At 35.9% G+C, this 23,612-nt stretch overlaps 2 protein-coding genes across 2 annotated transcripts; both read right to left on the reverse strand.

The window, feature by feature from the left end:
* Nucleotides 1-10,686: 10,686 nt before the first annotated feature.
* On the reverse strand, nt 10,687-15,980 carry LOC140979234 (subtilisin-like protease SBT5.6). Its single transcript, XM_073444564.1, has 9 exons — nt 15,752-15,980; nt 15,418-15,610; nt 15,118-15,297; nt 14,684-14,795; nt 12,607-13,168; nt 12,427-12,524; nt 11,974-12,331; nt 11,686-11,899; nt 10,687-11,604 (listed from the first exon to the last, which is right to left on the reverse strand). The coding sequence occupies exons 1-9, from the start codon at nt 15,830-15,832 to the stop codon at nt 11,069-11,071; spliced, it is 2,334 nt and encodes a 777-aa protein (XP_073300665.1). The 5' UTR covers nt 15,833-15,980; the 3' UTR covers nt 10,687-11,068.
* A 3,036-nt stretch (nt 15,981-19,016) lies between these two features.
* Nucleotides 19,017-21,932, reverse strand: LOC140979253 (alpha,alpha-trehalose-phosphate synthase [UDP-forming] 1-like). The gene is made up of 9 exons (XM_073444593.1): nt 21,728-21,932; nt 21,356-21,543; nt 21,094-21,211; nt 20,642-20,818; nt 20,441-20,563; nt 20,275-20,362; nt 20,060-20,190; nt 19,873-19,971; nt 19,017-19,778 (listed from the first exon to the last, which is right to left on the reverse strand). The coding sequence occupies exons 1-9, from the start codon at nt 21,794-21,796 to the stop codon at nt 19,398-19,400; spliced, it is 1,374 nt and encodes a 457-aa protein (XP_073300694.1). The 5' UTR covers nt 21,797-21,932; the 3' UTR covers nt 19,017-19,397.
* Between the last annotated feature and the right edge of the window lie 1,680 nt (nt 21,933-23,612).

Raw genomic sequence — 23,612 nt, forward strand, 5'->3', positions numbered from 1 at the left:
ACGGACACTAAATCGTGTTATTAACTGACTGTAACGCTTAGAAGCGCAGCGAAAAACACGCTTGATATGCAAAGTTTTCCCCGATGTTGCTATTGTTCTACATACCTTCAACATTTGTAGACCATATTAAATTTATGATAAATATTGTTTAGCAGACAATTAATTCATGTTAGTTTTTTGGATTTAAGCAATGCCAATTTAACTCAGGCCTTGGTATCTATTTCCTAATTCAAATATAAGCATAAACACTAATACCTCCTCGTTGAGCCAAAATATTTTTAAATGAATTTTTACACAACCAAAGATCTTATTCTGAGGAAGGAGACTGTATATAAAGAGTGAGCTCCGTTGAGATGTGAGTAATATTTATTGCTAGCTTACTTTATTTTATAATTGTTTCTTATGTATAATGCATGCTAGTGAATGAAATATATGTCTGAAAAATTTGTTTAAAGTTTTAATCTAAATTAGTATTTCAGAAAAGAGAACATTTATAAGCAAATTTGTGGAGTAAGAAAATTTTTTTCTTTCTCCAAAAGAAAAAAAATACTTTTCTCCAACCAAAAAATAGAACAAATTTTCAATCAGTATATCTTGTGTAGGTATTATTCATGAAATTATATTTTCATATTTATTTTTAATATTAGTTGAGCTTGGGATCATTAATTGTTGAAAGTTTATGTCAGTTGCAAATGTTTCTTTCATAAATATTGAGTCTCACAGAATTCAAATAAGGTTCAGACATCTTACATTTATGTACATTAAAAGGTGAGTAAATTTCCCAAGACAACATAGGACAACAAACTCGTTTTTTTAAGTTAAAAGTGGTCTGGTGGAGCATAGTTTTAAAAATGTTAATTTGGAGGTCCAAATAAAATAGGCTGACATTTTTCCTCAATACAGGAATATGTACATGGAGATGATATTGATAGCTGATTCGCAACCCCCACAACCTCTGGGAACCGTTTGATAATTTTTGGATATCTAACGTTGTGTTGCATCATTTGTCTCGTGGAGTGAGATAATGAAATGATATGAATGTGTAATACGAGCGATACAAAAATTGACAAATATAAGAAGTTTATGCAGTATAATCACTTGTTATATGATAATTGGTTTGTAGATTGATTGTTGGTCAGCTCATACTTATCTTATCAATATCACAAAATAATACATGTGTGTATAAATGTGTATGAATGTGTGAGTATGATATTAAGTAATCAAATCTAGTAAAGAAAACTCTAAGCAAGTTCACATTTCTTCAAGTACCAATTTTCAAATGGCAATGTAAGCTAAAACTCATTTATTGATGACACTGTAAAATGTAATTCAACAATTAACTTAACAAAGAATGAGAATGTATGCCTTGGGATTTTTACAAGATCGAACAATAAAGATATAAATAATATGACAAATTCGTCAAAATAATAATACAAAATCATCAAGTAACTGATTTTTTTCCTAAAGTTTCAAGACAATCGTCTGGAGAATCGAGTTCCGGACTTCACTCACATTCCATCCTTTATGTTGGTTTTGTTGTTTGGGTATTCAAATATGAGAGGAGAAGCAAGAAGAAAACAAAAATAATGGCTTGTAGAGGCAAGTGTTGAACACTTTGTCCTTAAAGAAGAATTTGCCCTCACAATGTACTTGAGTTTTGTGGCAATCTTCTCCCAAGATACAACTACAACTCTTTAATAATGAGCACTCAAATATCCAAGTTCTATCACAAAGAAAATGGATGGAACTCTATCTTGTTGAAGAAAAGAAGAAGACAATATGCTAATGATATGTTATATGTGTTTGATTTTCAAAATATCAAGCATTTAATGTTTTTCATGTGAAAAGACATGATATTTCATTCATAAGGATCTCCCTTGGCCATTGTAACTGACCACAATCATCAAACAATGCCAAGTGTGAGAACCCGAATTTCCAGCAGCTAGCAATATTCAATAGCAATGGAAAATTTCAGCAGAAGCTAACAATTCCAGCAGCAGTCAATAATTCAGAAGATGATATTTTCCAGCAGACGGATTTTCAGCAGAAACTATTATTTCAGCAGCTGGTATTTTTCCAGCAGATTAGAATCCAGCAGACAGAATCCAGCAGCAGAAGAGTGAATTCCAGCAGACAGTTACTGATTCAGCTTAGACTTGTAACTGAAGCATTAACACGGAATAAAGGCTGTTAATGGCAGATTATGGTCATTAATAGGGAAGCTAACAGTCAGATTTTGACCTGTAAATAACACCCTCAAGTCTCTGATTTGGTGTTACACAAATCTTGAGAGTATTACTTAAACTTTCGAGCTAAGAGAGTGCCTTGTTTGAGCTGTAAAATCCAATAGCGAGAACAACCAGATTTCCAGTAGACTTCAACCGAAACTCTAGCAAATTACGATAAGTGGGCTTATGTATAAATATCTTGAAACTAGTTTGATAATATCTGTTTTAAAGCATATTTTATGTTGATTTCTGATATCTGATTTTGAAGCACTGAAACTCCCTAGTGAACTAATGGTAGGAATATATATTCTGAACATTTCTGAATTCTAATTCTGATTCTGATTCTGGCCTCACCCCTTAGAGGAGAGAACATATAGGGGACTGATATCAGTTTAGCCATGAAATTCACTAACGTGCTCAGTGCTTACTATTTCTGATTTCTGTTCTGAAACCTGTGATTTCTGAATTCTGACTTCTGTTCCGAAATAAGAGTTTTCTATATGTTATTGTGTTACTATTTCTGTAAAATGGGATTTCGAAAACTAGGAGTTATTCCCGCCCCTGCTTACTGAGTGACAACCATATCACTCACCCACCAAACCCATCTCAGATAAGAACGAGGAAGAAAAGTTAGAAGAAGAAGAGCAGATTCAATTTTGGGGCTGGTGATGAAGATCGTTGTTCTCAGTTCTGATTTATATTTTATATTCCGCTGCATCTGTTCATACATTGTATTTCTGGTTTTACATTTCCGCTGTAAAACGTTATTAATGGAGTTGTATCAGACATTGAATATTCAGTATTATGAATAAAAGACTGGTTTCTGAATTCTGTACTTCTGAGGCTTGTTGTTTTCGAATGTAAATTTGAGAGCAACGCCGATGTCAACCAAACCCCGTCTCGGGGCGTGACACCAAGGGAATGAAAAAACATCAAAAAATTCGAAGGGACGCGAAGACCTGCAGGCGCCGGCTCGCGCCTGTACGCGCGCGCGTGCGCTGCCGATCGCTCTCGGCAGCGCTCGGCAGCGCCTGCCGAGACTCGACAGGCACGCGTACATGCGCGCCAGCCACTGGCAGGCACGCGCACATGCCCGCAGATCCGCGCGCAGGTGCGCGCCGGCTACTGTTCACGCGACCCTTTTTTTCGGTTTTCGTCCCTTACATGTTCCGACTACTCGATTGAATTTTTTTCAACATTTGATGAACTCGTTTCGAGTTTAATTCAAAACCACCGAACTCAATATTCGTTCATTAAACTTCGTTCTTCGTTTCGAATTTTCCAAATCAAACACATTGATTTATTTGTTTAATTTTCATTCATTAAGTATCAAATTTTCCAACAGATTTTATATATGACAACTTGAGATAATAAATATGAAAATAAAGATAAATTGAACATCGAGATTTACGTGCAAACCCCCTAAAAATTATTAGGGTAAAAACCACGGATATGATGAAAAGAATTCAACTATAATATTTTATGGTGTGCAACTGCTTACTGTGTTTCCAAAGAGAACACACAATCTCTTCATACAGGAGAACAAACACCTCATAAATATTATAGAACTAAACATTCAAATGCTATAAGATGATAAAAAAACTTGATGAAGTGATAATTTTTGAATGAGGGAGGGCATCGTTTGTGTGAAAACACGTATAAAAAATACGTCTTCCGTTTGAACATTTCTTCTATCATTCGTTTTATTCAATAAAGCCACCTACCACTTAATATTTTATCTGCCACCAAACATTCTTCTGTCGACAATTTAAGAATTTTCCTTTTTGGTGCAAACAGAGAATGTCATCGTCTTCCGGGCCACACGCCCCACTATGATCAAGTGCGGCGGCACCATTTTGCTGTCATCACGGTCCAACTATGCGAGCCACGAGTAGTTTCCAGGTATTCTAACAGGAACGGACTTCTTATCGATCACTGTAGTCTTCAGCTTTTTCCTGGTCCCTGCAGTATTGTTTGCTGATTCCAGCTGAGAATCGTAAAAACCAGCTGGATTGGAATCATCTTCATTATTTTCGTGGAATGTAACTTCAGATTCTTGGAATTATTCCGCCATTCATTGGAAGCTTATACTTGAGAGAAGAAATTTATAGAGAATGGACGTATGGTTTTAAAGTCAAATCGTAGAAAGTACAAATTCATAGATTGATGGCGTCACTGTATAGTGTGTTTCACTCGTTTCTTTGGACTATTATTATACATTAATATTAATGATCAGAACAGGAATAGTAATTTGATAATTATATGTTTGGAACAAATACAAATAACGCTCTTGCTTGAGACTCACGGCCTTTCTCGTGTGTGTGACCTTCTGCATTTTATAGTAGACGTGTATATATATAATTTTGATATCTTGTTCATTAATTATATTTAATTTTGTGTTCATCGTTGACACTCGCTTAATAAATATATAATTTTGATTTGTTTCATCATGTGTGATAGAAAAAACATCGAAATTTATATATATATTACCCGTGAGACATATGCTATCAGTCAACATCTCACTCGAATGAAATGGCTCGACTTTTCGAGAAGTAACTATAGTAGCGATCATAAAATTTTTAATCTCATTATAGATATAATTTTTTAGAGAAAGTTATATTTTTATCGTGTAACTTGCACATTTTTTATTTTTGGTCATATTTTACTAATTTGTATTTTTCTTGATTTTAATAATTTTTCACCAAATCGCTGACGTAACGTTTTTTGTCTATGTGGAGATTTTATTCGGATGGTCTGAATGATACTTCAGTTGTTCGAGAGGCCATATCCTTTATGTTGGATCAATGATAATTCCCTTAACACATCAAAGGAACAAATTACATCTTAAATTTCTATAACTAGAAATAACCAAACACAATGGATGCAAATTCGTAAAACCAAAATTCAGTTAAATAAACAATTCTCTAGCAACACTTTAATTAAGTATTGTCCTCGAATATTTTCAATACTCTACGGTAATACAACAGAAACACAACGAGACTTAATCACTCAATTTTTCTGAATCAACACACATGTTCTTCGTTCTTCATTGCTATTTCTCCTCGTCTCTCTCTTTCGCATCATCTATCCTTCAATATATATAATCTCATTAATCTAGAGATGATTCTTTGAATAAATGATACCTACAAAACATAAAAACTCGAGTTTTATCAAAAACTAAACTTTTTATATAAAAAAATCATATATAAATTTAATATAAATCTTATCATATATAACACCAATCTAGAAAATCAAAACTCATTTAAAAAAAAATAAATAAATTCTTTCTTTCTCGCCAAGACATACTTTCCTTTCAAGATCTGTTGCAGGAACTTTTCAATGAGCATGATCAACGCTTAATTCTCTCCATTCCGCTGAGTAGGCATGTTCACGAGGATTGAAGGATATGGGGAGATGAAAGGAAGGGATATTATACTGTCAGGAAATGGTATAGAGCTCTGTTGAAAAACAGAATTCAATCTCCTCAGGCGGGGGGTTGTTAATTGACAGCAGGTGTGGAAGTTAATCGTCCTAGCAAAAGTTCGTAATTTTATCCAGAGGAGCTTATAGAATTTTTTGCCAACATTGAAGGCACTTCTCAATCGTCGGGTTGAGGTCTATGAGTTATGTCCTCTTTGTCATCATGCGGTTGAAGATACTTTCCATGCGCTGGTGTCCTGCCCATCAGTGCGTAGTGTTTGGTGTCTCACTTCTATTGGTAGTCACATTGGCCTTATGAAGAATTTCTGCTAGTAGGGGAAAGGCCTTGTTAGTGTCGGTAGAGGAATGAAGCAGACATGTAGCAGACAAAGATATTAAATGAGGCAGGCGTATGAAATTTCAAAATACACGTTTTAGTGATCGGCGGAAATTTCAAGGAAATTTGAGAAGACGCGTATAACACTGACAGAAAGCTCTATAAATAGAACTCTCTTCTCTCATTTCATTTCATCCCTTCTTCGAGTTTTCTGTCATCTTATAAANTTATCTTATAAGCATTTGAGTGCTTAGTTCTATAATATTTGTGAGGCGTTTGTTCTCCTTTATTAAGAGAGTGTGTGTTCTCTTTGAAAATACAGTGAGTGAGTTGTACACCACAAAATATTATAGTGGAAATTCTTTTCATCTTGCCCGTGGTTTTTACCCTAATAATTTTTAGGGGTTTTTCACGTAAATCTCGGTGTCCAGTTTATTCTTTATTTTTGGATTTTATTATCTCAAATTACCGCAAGTGGGACCAACAAGTGGTATGAGAGCCTTGATTTAAAATTTATTAAAATTCTGACTATGCTCTGTTGTTGCAGCCTAGACTGATCTTCCACATCAGAAAATATTTTTTGAGATTTTTATTTAAGATGAGATTATTTTGTCCAGTCTACTAAAATTGTTGTAGACATAATGGTGGGCAGGTACGAGGTAGCAAAGTTCAACGGAAGCAATTTTATGCTGTGGAAAATAAAGATACAAGCAGTTTTAAGAAAAGTGAATTGCTTGACGGCTATTGGAGATAGACCGGTAGAGATTACGGATGATGGAAAGTGGAATGAGATGAATGACAATGCTGTTGTCAATTTACACTTGGCTATAGCAGACAAAGTATGGTCAAGTATATCTGAGATAAAAACAGCAAAAGTTATCTGGGATACTCTGACAAAGATGTACGAGGTCAAGTCGCTACACAACATGATTTTCCTAAAGAGAAGGCTTTATACTCTTCGGATGACAGAATCATCATCGATGACCGACCATATCAACACACTAAATACTCTATTTGCCCAACTCACTTCCATGGAGAATAAAATAGGGGAAAATGAACGTGCGGAGCTTCTAATTCAAAGTCTATCAGATTCATATGATCAACTTATCATCAACATAACCAACAATATTCTTATGGGCTTTCTAAGATTCGACGATATCTTAACTGCGGTTCTCGGAGAAGAAAGCTGACGCAAGAATAAGGAAGATAGGTTGGTAACCTCGAAGCAGGCAGAGGCTTTATCGATGATAAGAGGAATATTTATGGACCGTGACTCCAGTGGGAGCCAAAGACAAGGTAGATCAAGTCGAGAAGTATGAAGAAAAATATTTACTGCTTTAAATGTGGGGGTAAAGGGCACTTCAAGAAAAAGTGTACGAGTATCGGTAAAAGTTCTCAAGGAAATGTGGCCAGTACTTCAAGCAGTGGTGAAATATTATTCTGCGAAGCAGCAACAGTTGCAAAAGGCAGACACAAATTTTGTGACACATGGATTATGGATTCAGGAGCGACGTGGCACATGACGTCTCGGAGAGAATGGTTTGATCATTAAGAACCAGTCTCAGGAGGATCTGTATTCATGGGAAATGATCATGCCTTGGAAATCGCTGGGGTCGGTACTATCAAAATTAAAATGTTTGATGGCATCATTCACATCATACAGGAGGTACGACATGTGAAAGGACCGACGAAGAATCTTTTGTCCTTGGGGCAATTGGATGACATAGGGTGCAAAACTCGTATCGAGAACGAGATCATGAAAATTGTGAAGGGTGCGCTTGTGGTTATGAAGGCGGAAAAAGTTGCTGCAAATTTGTATGTACTTTTGGGAGAAACACACAAAGAGGCAGAACTAGCTATTGCATCAATTGGTTCAGGAAAAGAATTAACAGTGTTATGACATAGAAAACTAGGGCATATGTCATAACGAGGGTTAAAAATTCTCTCAGAAAGGAAGCTGTTGCCGGGACTTACAAAAGTGTCACTACCTTTTTGTGAGCATTGTGTTACCAGTAAACAACACAGATTAAAGTTTGGCACTTCTACTGCCAGGAGCAAATGCATATTGGAGCTGATTCATTCGGATGTTTGGCAAGCACCGGTTGTATCCCTAGGAGGAGCGAGATACTTTGTCTGGTTCATTGATGATTTCTCTATGAGATGTTGGGTGTATCCAATCAAGAAGAAATCAGATGCTTCTCAGATCTTCAAAGATTTCAAAGTGCGGGTTGAACTTGATTCTGAAAAGAAAATAAAGTTTTTGAGGACTGACAATGGAGGAGAATATACCAGTGACGAATTTGATGCATATTGTCAACATGAGGGCATCAAGAGACAGTTTACGATGACTTACACACCTCAACAGAATGGAGTGGCGGAGCGGATGAACAAAAGAGATTTGATTCCTATATCATGAGCCTTGGATACAACAGATTGAGTGCAGACACTTGTACGTATTTCAAGAGGTCTGGTGATGATTATATTATTTTGCTGTTGTATGTGGACGACATGTTTGTAGCAGGCTCCAACAAAGATCATGTCCAAGGATTGAAGGCACAGTTGGCTAGGGAATTTGATATGAAGGACTTGGGACCAGCAAAAGAGATTCTAGGGATGCAAGTTCACCGAGACAGAAGTAACAGAAAGATTTACTTTCCCATAAAAATTATTTGAAAAAAATCTTGCAACGCTTACATGCAAGATAGTAAGCCAATATCGACCCCTCTTCCTGTTAACTTCAAGTTATCCTCCGAGATATGTCCTAGCAGTGAAGCAGAGAGGATGGAGATGTCTCGAGTACCTTATGCATCAGCAGTGGGCAGTTTGATGTTCGCTATGATCTGTACAAGACCGGACATTGCTCAAGCAGTGGGAGCAGTTAGTCGGTATATGGCGAATTCTGGACAAGAGCATTGGAGCACTGTGAAGAGGATCCTTAGATGCATTAAGGGTACCTCGAATGCTGCATTATGTTATGAAAGATCATATTTTATACTCAGGGGCTATGTCGATTCAGATTATGCAGGTGATCCTGATAAGAGGAAATCTACTACTGGTTATGTGTTTACACTTGCAGGGGGAGCGGTAAGCTGGGTTTCAAAACTGCAAACAGTTGTGGCAATATCTACAACGGAGGCAGAATATATGGCATCTACTCAAGCTTGCAAGGAAGCAATATGGATTAAAAGGTTATTGGAGGAGATCAGGCACAAACAAGAGAATGTTCCTTTGTTTTGTGACAGTCAGAGTACCTTGCACATCGCAAGAAATCTAGCCTTTCATTCCAGGACGAAACACATTGGAGTACAATTTCACTTTGTGCGGGAAGTAGTAGAGGAAGGAAGTGTGAATATGCAGAAGATCCATACAAAGGGTAACATAGCTGATTTTCTGACCAAGCCAGTGAACACTGATAAATTTGAGTGGTGTAGATCCTCAAGTGGTTTAGCAGAAAAGTAAGCAGTGGGGAATGACAAGTTTGAAAGGATGTGTGGAGATGTGTTTGATTCTCAATCAAATCTCCAAGGGGGAGAAATGTCGGTAGAGGAATGAAGCAGACATGTAGCAGACAAAGATATTAAATGAGGCAGGTGTATGAAATTTCAAAAGACACGTTTTAGTGATTGGCGGAAATTTCACGGAAATTTCAAACGCGTTTTCACACTGACGGGAAGCTCTATAAATAGAACTCCTTCCCCTCATTTCATATCATCCCTTCTTCGAGTTTTCTCTCATCTTATAAGCATTTGAGTGCTTAGTTCTATAATATTTGTGAGGTGTTTGTTCTCCTGTATTAAGCGAGTGTGTGTTCTTTTTGGAAACACAGTGAGTAAGTTGTACACCACAAAATATTATAGTGGAAATTCTTTTCATCTTGCCCGTGGTTTTTACCCTAATAATTTTTAGAGGTTTTTCACGTAAATCTCGGTTTTCAATTTATTCTTTATTTTCGGGTTTTATTATCTCAAATTACCGTAAGTGGGACCAACAGTTAGCGGCTGAGTGTCATCCGAAATTGAGTTTGCAGCTGTGGTTCTGTGGTATGTTTGGCAAATGATGTGTGGACAGGGAAGTTCAAATCAACAGTTTTAATATTTTCCTCTGCCATGGACATTCAAGCTCAATGGATTGCTACTCATCGTAGGAATGATCAGCCTCCTATTTCCATCACCCAGCAGCCTCTTCTTCATTGGAGCAAATCTCCAAGATCTCACCTTAAGTGCAATGTCGATGCAGCGGTGTTTAGTGCATCTCCTCGCATGGGTTTTTGTTGCTTACTCAGAAACTCGCTAGGATCAGTGGTTGCAGCAAATCATGGCAGTATAAAGGGAATTCAAAATCCAACAGTAGCAGAAGTCCTGAGAATTGTAGAGGTTCTGAGTTGGCTCAAAATATTATTATTGAGTTAGATGGTAAGTTAGTTATCGACTCCTAACATCTTTGGATGCAAGACTCGTCCAGCTTCGGTTGATTCTTGATGACTGTAAATTCCTTGCTAAGGAATTCAACTCTTGCTTGTTTGTTTTTGTTAATCGATCGATGAATCAAGTTGTTCATGTCTTAGTTAGAGCAATTGATTCTATGTCTTGTCGAGAAGACCGAGTTACACCTTGGCTTTCTTTAATTTCTGATTTAACTTTGTTTGATCCAGTTTAATCATATATATACACACTTTGGGTTCTAAAAAACAAATGGAAAAGATTATTAAAGTTGTTTGATGTGAATAATGATGGGAGATGATGGTCGTCGGCGGCTAATGTGGCGCCTCAAAGAAGTAACCAACAGGAATGGAATCTGCTGTGCACATTACTTGTTCCTGTTTGTCTTTGATTCCCCAATTTTATTTTTGATTCTTCTATAATTACTAAATTAGTATAATAAACGGAAATCAAACCATTAAGCTTTTCCAATTCCTGTCGTCACTTCTTTTGGGCAATGACATGTAAAAACTGACTGTTTTTTTTCTGCAAATTATTGACATATTAACCGGATTTCTCGATGCCATCTCTATCTAAATCTATACGAGTCCATGAACACTGGTTTTCCAGAAACCAGCGGAGGATAAAATTAGAACCAGAAAGAGCTAAGCGACCGAAACAGCCATGGGACTTCTGACATTATGGATTCCATCAGACCATGTATACCATCCAAATTCGTACTTGTTTTTATCAATGGTATCCATCGTTTCACTCTCAGTTTTCACTGTAATAGAGAAGCTCTTCTTCTCCCCGGCACGGCTAAAGAACAGAATGGAAGGTGTGAATTTTACGGAGATTCCAGGAGGAGGTTTTGCACTGACGAAATACACGCTCTTACTGCTGCCGACATTTGTGACAGTTCTTGTTACTGTCACGGTGCCGTTTAGTTTGGGTATTGCCAGAGATGGATAATTGAGATTTGCGGGAGATGGTGGGTTTTCAGGGCACTTGAATGAATTGCCAACTTTCTTTATTCCACTGCTGCATAAGAAGAGAATATAATCATTGTAGGAAGCATCGTACACGAGTCCTGGATCTGATGCTTTTGTGGGTCTGAAATGACCGGAACCAAATTGAAAAGGGTCCGCAGGAATGCCCGATGCATCTGTAATCAGCTCATCTTCGTTGTTATTCAGCCCCGCTGCGAGGATAAAAGGTGTACTTCATCACAAATTTGTAGTTAATGAAGCATAAATTCACGGTTGTGGTTGAGTAAATTTACCAGATGTTATTAAAGCAGATCTTATGGCGGCACTGCTCCAATCCGGGTGCACGGCTTTGAGCAGAGCAGCTGCGCCGGCTACATGTGGGCAAGACATGGAAGTTCCCGAAAGAATATTATACTTAACAACCCGATGATCTAGTTCCAGCTTCGTTGGAGATGATGCTTCACTCCATGCTGCCAATATATTTAGACCTGGAGCCGTAATATCTGGCTGTGAAATCCATATATTCAGCATCAGATACCAAATGGGCTTACCCAAGAGTTGTATGTATACATATATCTTACCTTTAGAATGTCTGGTGAAAGAGTGTTGGGTCCTCTACTGGAGAAAGCAGCCATAAACGGTGCTGGTTTGGTGTCCAGAACCGTGGTAGCTGGTACTATATAAGCGGATGGTGATTTCGTGGTGGAAATGTAATTCAGAATCTTGAGTGCATTCTCGTAATTGACACCGGTGGCGGGAAGAAGATGGGCATCGGATGCTAACTCGTCTCCATTGGCTTTGCTATTGCCTAAAATGAAAGCTATTCCTCCGGCCCTTTTGACCTCCATACCTTTTCCCACTCTGGTTCCATTACCCCTCAAGCATATTACAATCTTCCCTTTTGCCTTTTCAGGGGACAGTGAACCAGGCAAGCATTGCCTGCAAAAATCATTCAAAACCAGATTATCCAATTACTCATGGAAAACTTGTATTATATTTGATGAAATGAAAAACCGAAGGTACAGATAATCAACCCGGATAAGTTCTTGGGCACTTCAGGCATGGCTACTTGACCGGCATAAACTAACGGATACTGTTTCTTTTGCAGCTTATAAGGAGTTACCGTTTCTCCCTGCACAAATTCAAGTAAAACAAATGAATTTGTGCGATTATTACTCAACAGATTGACAAATTTCTGAAAGTTAATAACTTACGTCAATTTTCATGCCATTTCCGAGCACAACAGACGACAAGAATTTCCGGTCCACGCTACTTGCACCAACAGTGATAATCCAGGGAGCAGGATTAGACAGCGTCTCCGGGGCAGGCCCTGAATTTCCCGCACTGCATGCCACCAAAATATTTTTCTTCGCTGCATGTAAAGCCCCGATTGCAATTCCATCGTCAGTGTAGGGAGTGGGTTCTTTGGTCCCGATCGATATACTCAAAACGTGGACTCCGTCGGCAATGGAGTCATCAATGGCCGCTAACATGTCTTCTTCGAAGCAGGTGTTGCCATTTTCTTTTCCCTGGGCTGGAATCGCCCAGCATACTTTGTATATAGCTAGGCGAGCCAGCGGAGCACCCCCTGAGATGGTGCCTTTGGCGAAACCCCCGAGGGCAGAGACATTATCAATTACACGGCCGGCAACGGTGGAAGACGTGTGACTGCCGTGGCCGTCCTTGTCGCGGGGGGATCGGTAGTCGAGTGTTTTGTTCAGTTGCCCATAGTAAGCTTCGTAGCCTTTGATGTAATATCGGGCGCCGATAATTTTCCTGTATATAAGAAACACAAAAACAAATTTTCTCCTTAAAACTCATATTTATCAAAATTTATTAATATTTTAATTAAATTATTAATATTTATTTTTCACATGCAAGTCCACCGATAAATTGATTCATTAAAAAAATAAATTAATTAATTTAAGTTAAATACTCGATATCGGGGTGAAAGCTCATGCGCACGTCAAAATTTAATGTTATTAATAAAGAAATTAGATATAATTTGTATATACAAACAACTATTTCTACAAAATAATAATAATACCCTATTAAATGAGTAGGACTCTTGTGAGACGATTTGACGAATCTTTATCTTTGAGACGGGTCAACCCTCCCGATATTCACAATAAAAAGTAATACTCTTATAATAAAAAGTAATATTTTTCATGGATGACCCAAATAAGAGATCTGTCTCACAAAATACGACTCGTGAGACCGTCTCACATAAGTTTTTGCCTTAAATGAGAAATTTAAAATACATAGATAGACTAGGCCAAACATTTTATTTATTTATTTATGATACCTTCAATTATCTAATAAAGAATATTCTTCAAAAAAAATTATCTGATAGAGACAAAGATCAAATAAAATTAAAATTTGAAAAAAAAATGTACTAATTGAGATGTTGAACATAACTCTTTGATACTCTTATCAACATCAACTATTCTTGAAATGTTAATTATTATGATAATCGTGGCCAAAAAATCTAGTAAAAGCATTTACTAATTATATCTATATATTTTAGTTTTAGGGGAAAATAATCAATATAATAATCCAAAAAGTCCTTTTTTCATTCTTGTCGTTATTTTCAGGCGTCACAATATGATAAAAATGACTAAAAAAAACAAAATTTCAGAATTAAGATCCAACTTTGTTCACAAAAATAGAAAATATGATAACTTGAGAGGACAAAAATTCATCATTTTTTCCTTGATTTATTAATCAAACGCAAATTTTTTTTTTTTTTGTGGCTATAATGATAAACCTAGTTTAATTCGGTCAAATTTCTTATAGTACACACAAGTCTATTTAGCATTTGCCATTGTCTGTAATGCGCAGAATGCATGGATGAAAAGGGCTGACAAAAAATTATTCAGGTATAATTTACGGAGATGATGGAGAAAAAACAAAATACCACAGGCATCGCAGGGATAGAAGCAGCTCACAAGATGGCAATATATTTTGGAAGCCACACATTATTAATTAATTAATTATTAATTATTAATTATACATGGCCAATAGATGCCCTTTGCTTCCGTTTTCTTTTTCAAATAAAATGATTTTTAATATTAATTAAAAAAAATTATCAATCAAATCGTTGTATCGATCATGATTTCTTAAGATTTTTTGATTGAAAAGAAAAGCATGCAAGGCAAATGAATGGGTTTTTGCTTGGATGACAAACTCGACCCCTCCCTATGTGCGTCGTCTGCCAGGCCTAGCCGAAAGCTTGACTCGAGTTTAATTTGTTCAAAAGGAATGGCGGAAAAGGGTAAAATAAAAACTCACTTGTTGCAATTTGATGAGGTGAAGGCATCGCCAGATTGACAGGTTCCTTTCCACGATGGTGGAATTGGTCCCATCCCTTCGTCGTTAAAGCTTTTCGATTCAGGCCACACACCTGAATGATATTCAATAACAAATTCATCTCATGGCCATGAGTACAGGGTTTTAGGCATTGAAATTTACATTTCAAGAAAAGTATTATTTTTACTTTTTTTTATTATTTGAATTTGGGCTCACACTCTATAATACCTAATGAAGACATAATCAACCATTTTCTTGTATTTATTTAAAAGGTTTTTAGGTAAAGGCAATGAACAATGGGAGTACTTCACACAAGGGAAAGGAAAAAAAAAAAAAAAAAAAAAAAGAAGAAAAAAATACACATTTTTAAAAAACAAATAGGATTTTATATTTCGAAATACAGAAAATTGACATACCACTGTCCAGCATGCCAACAACAACATCTTTTCCATATCTTGATTTGAGCCATAAACCTCCATTCTTCACACTGGTGACTTTTGTCGTCTCTTGTAAACCTGCGAATTCCCAAGACCTTGTGGTATGCAATGAATACTTCCCCGGTTGGCTCCGAAACACAGACACCACTTCCTCCATCTCTAAAAATACAAAACAAAAACCCAAGAATCATACACACTAAATCTACAGTATTCACACAGAGATTAATAATGAAGAAAACCCAATAATTATTCAATGCTTTTATGCTGAATTTCACCGACGGCAAAGTTTTGAAGCTTCTTCCGGGGTAAGCAGAGCGGCGAAGCCATTGATGCTGTGCTTGTAACTGTAAACAAGTGATGATCTTGCATCTTCCTCAGTTTCTTTTACAGAGAACAGATATGAGTGATGGGATTCACCGATTTCTTTAATCGTTTTTTGACCATTATGCTCTCCGAAATACACTATGTACACCTGAAATGATCAAAATTTGTTCCATATAAGCCGTGAAAATATGGCAATATTCACTTTCATTTGCATCACATGAAGAAGAGAACTCAAATTTCATTTCTAATTTGTATAACAAAAACGAGTGCCTTGCCATGTGGGTCGAACCTGTTTTTGATCAGTACATGATCCCAGGATTGGAAGAAGAAGAAGAAGAAGAATCGAGAGAAGTATGTGAAAATTCTCCATTGTCGAAAGTTTGAAAGGGGCTCAGAATATTTGACAGATACGCTGAATATTTATAGGGATTTCTTCGAAAACAATCTTGGCTTGGTTCATTTTAAGTATCCTGATTGTTTTGGTAAAATACTACATTATTTGGATACTTATCCTTATTATTAATGAATAAATATACGTTCAAAATATTTGCCAAGATTTATCGGGGAGAAAAACAACTAATCGGCTATTCATTTGGAAGTGATTTTTAATAAATTCCAAATTAATTTATTTGAAACATTTCAATATTGTGTACGATGTATTTTATATTTCATATAAGTTAATCGAGAACATTAATTGTAGGTTCCTTGAATTCCTTCCTCAATTTTAAGAAAGAACAAGAAAGTTGGACTGGATTGTTGTACTCAAGATTCAAGATAAAAGAACTTTGTTTTAAGATAAGGATATAGTGTTCTTTGTTGATATTCAGAAGATACTCTACATTTAAGTGCTCTTTTTGGATTCTTTTTAACTCAACTTGAAAACTTCAAAGTTATAGGAACAAAATTGTATTTTCCCTTTATATTAATGTTGAGGCAAAATACATACATATATACACACACAAATTAGTGCTATTTTGGTTGAATTAATAATGAGTGGATTATTTTGTTCTTTAATTTAATCTGCAAAATGTAAATGAAAAAATATCACGCCTTAAATAAATACTGATGTTTACATGACTAATATGATTTGTAGGCTATTGCGTTAATTTGAGGGTATGAGTTCCCAGATCAAAAAAAAAAAAGAAAAAAAAAAAAGAAAGCCCCAAATGAACATAGTCGGATTATACTGAATTTCAAGATCATGTGAGTTAAACATTTATTACACTACCAAATACATGCTAAAATTAACAAAAGGCAACGTCAAAATGCCGGTTAGATTTCAAATTCGAGACCATATAGGTGTAAAACAGTAATTGTAGATTGGGTAGACGGGGCGTAAAAGGCACGTAGGCGGTGAATCGGGTTGAAAGTGAAAATTGCCAAAAACTTGTGGAATAAGACATACAAGGTCCGTGGATGGTTTCAGGTGATTTTAACGCAATTTCAGATGTGTGAAAAACTTGGTAGCAGATTGTTCAGACGATGGTTGTGTATAGAACCCAGTCAGCGGCACATCTCCAATCTCCCAGAGAAGTCGTTCCCATTTATTATTGTTCTTTCCACTTCAATATCAACTTAGTTAATTAAGTTGTTGATCCTCGCCCATCTTTGGACTCAATAAATTTTTCCCCCGTGTGTGTATATACATGTGTTTTTTTTATGCCCATGATTTAGAAATCTTGAAATGTTTAATTTTTGACATCTATTTCAAGTTTCTAACATCAATACCGAAAGTATCATTCCCGTGCAATACACCATAACAAAGTCTACATCAGCGACTAATGAAAAATATAGAGGGAATAAAATGTATTTGACAAGAATATTTCGAAAGGTTGACAACTTTTAGCAGATGAATTGTGCGTTGACAAATGCAAGATATGACACCATTTGGTACGAATGATGGGAGATTGATTAATAACAAATATTTATTTTATCAATCGTTTGACTCAATTAAGTTCTAAAAACTGATAACGTCTATAAATCATTATGTTAACCATATATAAATTAATCGTTTATATATTTCATAAATTTTATTATGAAATATATTCGAACCAAATAGTGCAAGAGAGTTTAAGTCATCTAATATTATTTTGTACAAGTGATTAAGATAAAAGGAGATGGGAGGGGGCTAACAAGGACCACCATATTCCTAATGGCGTGCTTTAGGCCGGCCCTATTATTACTAGTCTCAATTTTCCAACGCTCACTAGTATAAGTACATACTTATACATTCTTCTCCAAAAATAATTACATAAAATTATCGAATTTTTCGAATATACAGCTTCTGGTTCGCTCGTACAAATTTGAATTTTATGGTATATATATATCAAGTATCGACTTATGTTGCACAATTTTCATTAAAAATCTTGAATTTAGAATGGTATTAACAAATAATAATCAACTTGTTCAATGAGTGGAGTAGGTCTCTTGTGAGACGGGTCAACCATACCGATATTCACAATAAAAAATAATATTCTTAGCATAAAAAGTAATATTTTTTCATGGATGACCCAAATAAGATATATGTCTCACAAAATACGACTCATGAGACCGTCTCACACAGATTTTTGCTAGTGTCAAATGTCATAATCATGGGGCTCTCAACATCCATAGTATACCATTTCCTATCTACCCAGTTGGGGTATGAAAGTACAAAAGGATGGGAGGTCAATTCATTATTCCGAATATAATTCCATTATTAACGATCGACAACCCATTTCAAGTTTTTATTTATTTCATTATTTATTATTGCGACATTATTTTGAAACGATACGTTATTGAACTTTGAAAACATTTTCACGTAGATTTTGTGTACAAATGTTTTGAACGGGAATTGTCATAAATCATTTTTTTCTTTGAGACATGCAGTTGATCAAGTTAGAGAATTGTCTCAAGCTTAGAATGCTGATACCAATCACCACATGAACTACAATTCCGTTTTCGTAGTTGGATTTCTAAGAATTTCTTTTATTCAATGACGAAAATGACTATCATCGTCGACTGTATAAGAGAGCTAGTATAGAAGATTTGTTCTTGAATAAATTGTCGAAGCAGTAGAGCATGCGTTCTAAGGGACCATGTCTTGACAGTAACCAACATCGACCAATCCATACCACATAATTTGTTTGTTTTTCTCCATGGCCTATTAGCCTATTAGTTCAAACTCTATTGTTTTATTTGCTCGAATGATAAAACCCAAAAAAAAAAAAGAGGAAAAAAAGGTTTTTATATGATATATTTGGTACTTGTTATACGTGAATTATGTTATAATTGTTACTTTGTCCGAATTCAAAGAAAGAATATGAAGGGGAGTCGAGTGTAATACGTTTCGAATTCCAACATATTAGGTAAATTCGATGCTAGATTAGAGAAACACTGCCCCAATTAATTTGGGATCGTTGAAGATTTTAAGTACATGTACCTAAAAACAAAGAAGAATTCCAAAAGAATCAACAGGATTCAACGAACATTGAAGTTTTACTTTACTCGAAATTATCGAGACAAGCTCAATCATGTTGTAAAATACTGCAGACCGATTTCTGAGCTAAAATATTTGGAACCATGATATATTTAGTTATTTGATATTGATATCTGCTGGATAAGGCTCAGATTTGAGCTCGAATTCCAACTGTAATGCAGGTACATTTGTACGCACGCTCACAAACAATTTCCAAATCAAAAGTTCACGAATATTATGGTTGCTTTCTTCAAACTTTACCGTGAAAGAAGCTCATAACTAGTAAGTTTGAAGAAAGTAAACTATGGTTATAAAAAAAACTAGATTTTCATGATCATGAATTCGAGTTTACCTCTAGAGGATTTGGAGAACCAAATCAACGATCATGCTAATCCTCTCATCGTCTAGCATCACTTCAAGTGTCTTTAAGTTAGGATTTGACCCATTTTCTCGATTTCCATGCATTACAGCAACGAACTCACTGCTGATAATATGCAAGATCTTTCAGCAATGATACAACTTCAGCCGATGATCCCAGAAGATATCTCGCATTGGAACGTTTTCTTCCCACCGCACATGAGAAGTAATTTTCACTCTTGAGATCTAGAACTGATGAGCCTTCCTGCATTGTCATCATGTCCCCTGTACTAGACCAGCAGTTCCCATTTCCATTACTGCTGCTATCTTTCTTGTCTAGCATTGGATAAGGAAGAGGAGACTTGTGGCAGAATGGCGAAAACTCATATTTTGTCGTTGAATTTAAAGTACTTCTGCCGAGGGAGTTGGGCAATTTGGCTCTTGCAGTAGGTGCTGGACCGGCAGGAAGCTCTGGCTCGAAAAATTTGTAAATATCTTCATCCTACAACATTTTTCCACTAGTAAGAGAAAAAGCATGATGCTTCAAGAATCGTCCCTAGTTGAAGTTTCTCCTGAAAAAAGAAGTTATATTTCACCTTCGCAAGAAAGTGCCCGACACACAGAATATAATCAATTGGAGCTTTCATGCCATTGTGGTGCACGATTTCGCCCAAGATTCTATCTATTGCTGCACCCTAAAGAGACATCAATGTTGAAGCACAAGATTTCAACTTCGCTTAATTGTACATAGAAAACTTTATAGTTATATAATTAGCGACTTACCTTTGTTACACCAACGGCACGGACCTCAACCGATCGCCCACCCTGGACTACATCTACAGAAGCATTTGAAATCGGCCCAGTCCACAGATGCTGCAACAGATCCTTTGATTGAAGCTTCCCAAATTCTACATCTAATTATTCATTCGAAGAAAATTAATTTATACAATACTATTGAAACTAAACAGAAATTCCGAGCATAGTGCTTTTGAGATCACCTGCATATTTATAATTCCACACAAGTGATGTCTCGCGAAGTTCAAAATGAGAACGTGGAGTTCTCTCTGTAAAATATTCGAACACGTGCTGAAAAGATTTTCATTTGGGATGAGGATTTCATAAATACGAGTAACAGATGCTGAATGGTGAATATAACATATGCACCTGGACGCTGTCAACCCAGTCCATGTTTAGATTTTCAGGCATCGTAGTCATCCAGTCTTCTGTTGTAAGACGCAAAAACATTCCATGTTCTGCAGCTAACCACAAATTATACTCCCCAAAATTCTGCAGAATGAATCAGTCAACATGTAGAATGTGCTGATACATATAAAAGCTGGTTGATTATCTGTGAAAGCAGAAAACCTTGTCAAGAACATTTCTATTGCTTCCACTGAGGACGATAATTGTGGTCTTAGAGTCATCGGAAAGTCTTCTCAAGGGTTCTTTCAAATCTGGATGTAACTTGATCTCCATTTCTTTGAATTGATCAATCCTTTGTCCATGGGTATCCACAGGTTCAGTTAGTGTTGCATTAAATCCCTGTGATTCAGAGTCTTAATCATTTATCAACATTGGAGATAACAAAGAGATCTTATTTATGGAGTTATGTTCAATTAAAAGTCCACTATTATTTCTTTTGTTATAGCTTAGACTGTTAATTAATACATAGAATTCATGGATAATCTATATATTTATTAACAAGATAACATGATTTCTCTAAGCTTTTGACATGATTTCATTGCACCAAGTGCAGTAAAATATTATTAGAAAAGGGTATACCATAGATCGTGGAAAAAAAGACTCAGTATGATTACCAAAATAAGCAAGCGATTATTTGACTGCAAATAACGCTCAATAACCTCCTCTTTAGGAAGTAACGGCGGAATTTGGCGAGTCCTCAGCTGAGCTTCAACGACTGTGTCGTTGAGTTCACTACATGCAGAAAAGAAAACATTACTTCAATGGCAAAATCCTGCTCATACACACTAACTGAAACAACAGGACATGCCTACAGCAGGGTAAATATAGATTTTAATGTTCAAAAGATATTAGAGCCCAAGTTTGTCTGCACTATACCTTACAAAAGTTTCGGCCCATTCTTGGGACGTGTGAGTGGTGATGTGAGTAAAATTGTGGCGATGTCTTTTTTCTCTTTCATCTGCTGGCATAGACAAAGCATAAGCAATCGAGGCAGCCACTTCCGTGACATTCCATGGATTCACCAATATTGCTCCAGCACCAAGAGACTGGGCAGCACCAGCAAACTAAAAAGCCGAAACAAAAATACATACTTGAGGTGCAAAACTAATCGTTTAGATCACTTAAATCAAACTTCGATACATTCATAACTTGCATTTTATATACCATCCGTACAAACCGTAAGCCATCAATCTTTCTGGAAATATAATAGCCATACAACTTGTCAGGAGGCAGAGAATACATACTTACCTCACTTAGAATGAGAACCCCCTTCTTTGAGGCCTGGCAGGCCACATACTCATAGCTGACAAGATTCATTCCATCCCTTAAAGATGTTACCAGAGCAACATCTACAATGGTAAAAGGTGGGAAAATTTGCGATACAGTTCATAAGTTCGATGACATAGTTGGAACTATATAAGAAAAGTGTACCAGTGACAGCATATAGTGCACACAATGCATGAAAATCAAGAGACCGGTCCTGGAAACACAGAACAAAAGTATTAGAATAAAGGAATAAATGTTTTATGAGAAAATCGCCGAAACATAATTATTTAGTTCTATTCTAAGATCTATCTCAGGAAAAAAAAAATTTCTACTTTTTAACTTGTGATCAACCAAGTTGCACACAACAATGCTAGCAATTATTTTCAAGACCACGAAACGGACCAGATTTATTTTCTTTCTTATTGCAGTTGCTCTAAAATAATTAAGTTACAGCATTAATCCACCATTTAACACCAAAAAGCAAGATATAGGTATATCTAGCTATATCAAATAAGGCATTCAATCTCACTAAATGATGTATGGGAACAGCGGTAAGGGTTCCAAATCTTCCATTTATCCGGCCCACAATTTCATGAACTTGAGCTGAAAGCTTCTGATCTGCCAGAGATAAAGCAACTTTTATTAGAATTAGCCAAAAGTACGATATTTATCTTCACTAGAAACGTGTACGTGCGTTGCACGTCGAACCAATTCGATTTAAGATAAAATTATTTAATCCGATAAATAAACATGATAATTGCATATCTTACAAGTTACAAACAATGTTAATCATTTATATGTTACTTTAAACAAATACTTTAATTTTAATCTTGCATATTTTTCCCACACAATACGTATATATATACATATATATGTTTAAATATTTATTACTAATTTTATCACAGAATATGAAGTTTATACAAATTCTCAGCGTCACTTATTATAGGCAAAAACTTGTGTGAGACGGTCTCACGGGTCGTATTTTGTGAGGCAGATCTCTTATTTGGGTCATTNTCATGAGACCGTCTCACACAGATTTTTGCTAGTGTCAAATGTCATAATCATGGGGCTCTCAACATCCATAGTATACCATTTCCTATCTACCCAGTTGGGGTATGAAAGTACAAAAGGATGGGAGGTCAATTCATTATTCCGAATATAATTCCATTATTAACGATCGACAACCCATTTCAAGTTTTTATTTATTTCATTATTTATTATTGCGACATTATTTTGAAACGATACGTTATTGAACTTTGAAAACATTTTCACGTAGATTTTGTGTACAAATGTTTTGAACGGGAATTGTCATAAATCATTTTTTTCTTTGAGACGTGCAGTTGATCAAGTTAGAGAATTGTCTCAAGCTTAGAATGCTGATACCAATCACCACATGAACTACAATTCCGTTTTCGTAGTTGGATTTCTAAGAATTTCTTTTATTCAATGACGAAAATGACTATCATCGTCGACTGTATAAGAGAGCTAGTATAGAAGATTTGTTCTTGAATAAATTGTCGAAGCAGTAGAGCATGCGTTCTAAGGGACCATGTCTTGACAGTAACCAACATCGACCAATCCATACCACATAATTTGTTTGTTTTTCTCCATGGCCTATTAGCCTATTAGTTCAAACTCTATTGTTTTATTTGCTCGAATGATAAAACCCAAAAAAAAAAAAGAGGAAAAAAAGGTTTTTATATGATATATTTGGTACTTGTTATACGTGAATTATGTTATAATTGTTACTTTGTCCGAATTCAAAGAAAGAATATGAAGGGGAGTCGAGTGTAATACGTTTCGAATTCCAACATATTAGGTAAATTCGATGCTAGATTAGAGAAACACTGCCCCAATTAATTTGGGA

The sequence above is a fragment of the Primulina huaijiensis genome, chromosome 1 (assembly GCF_012295235.1).
Source record: "Primulina huaijiensis isolate GDHJ02 chromosome 1, ASM1229523v2, whole genome shotgun sequence".
NCBI lineage: Eukaryota > Viridiplantae > Streptophyta > Magnoliopsida > Lamiales > Gesneriaceae > Primulina > Primulina huaijiensis.

Bases quoted from the DNA above. Each gene is read 5' to 3' on its own strand.
- LOC140979234 (XM_073444564.1), bottom strand. From the start codon at position 15,832: ATGGAGAATTTTCACATACTTCTCTCGATTCTTCTTCTTCTTCTTCTT. The intron at 15,298-15,417 runs GTCGGTGAAATT...TTGTATTTTTAG, and splicing joins AGAAGCTTCAAAACTTTGCC to AGATGGAGGAAGTGGTGTCT. The intron at 12,525-12,606 runs GTAAGTTATTAA...GAATTTGTGCAG, and splicing joins GAAATGGCATGAAAATTGAC to GGAGAAACGGTAACTCCTTA.
- LOC140979253 (XM_073444593.1), bottom strand. From the start codon at position 21,796: ATGAATCTTGTCAGCTATGAGTATGTGGCCTGCCAGGCCTCAAAGAAG. The intron at 21,544-21,727 runs GTAAGTATGTAT...TCGGCTTTTTAG, and splicing joins GGGTTCTCATTCTAAGTGAG to TTTGCTGGTGCTGCCCAGTC. The intron at 20,819-21,093 runs GTAATCATACTG...TCTGAATCACAG, and splicing joins ATAATCGCTTGCTTATTTTG to GGATTTAATGCAACACTAAC.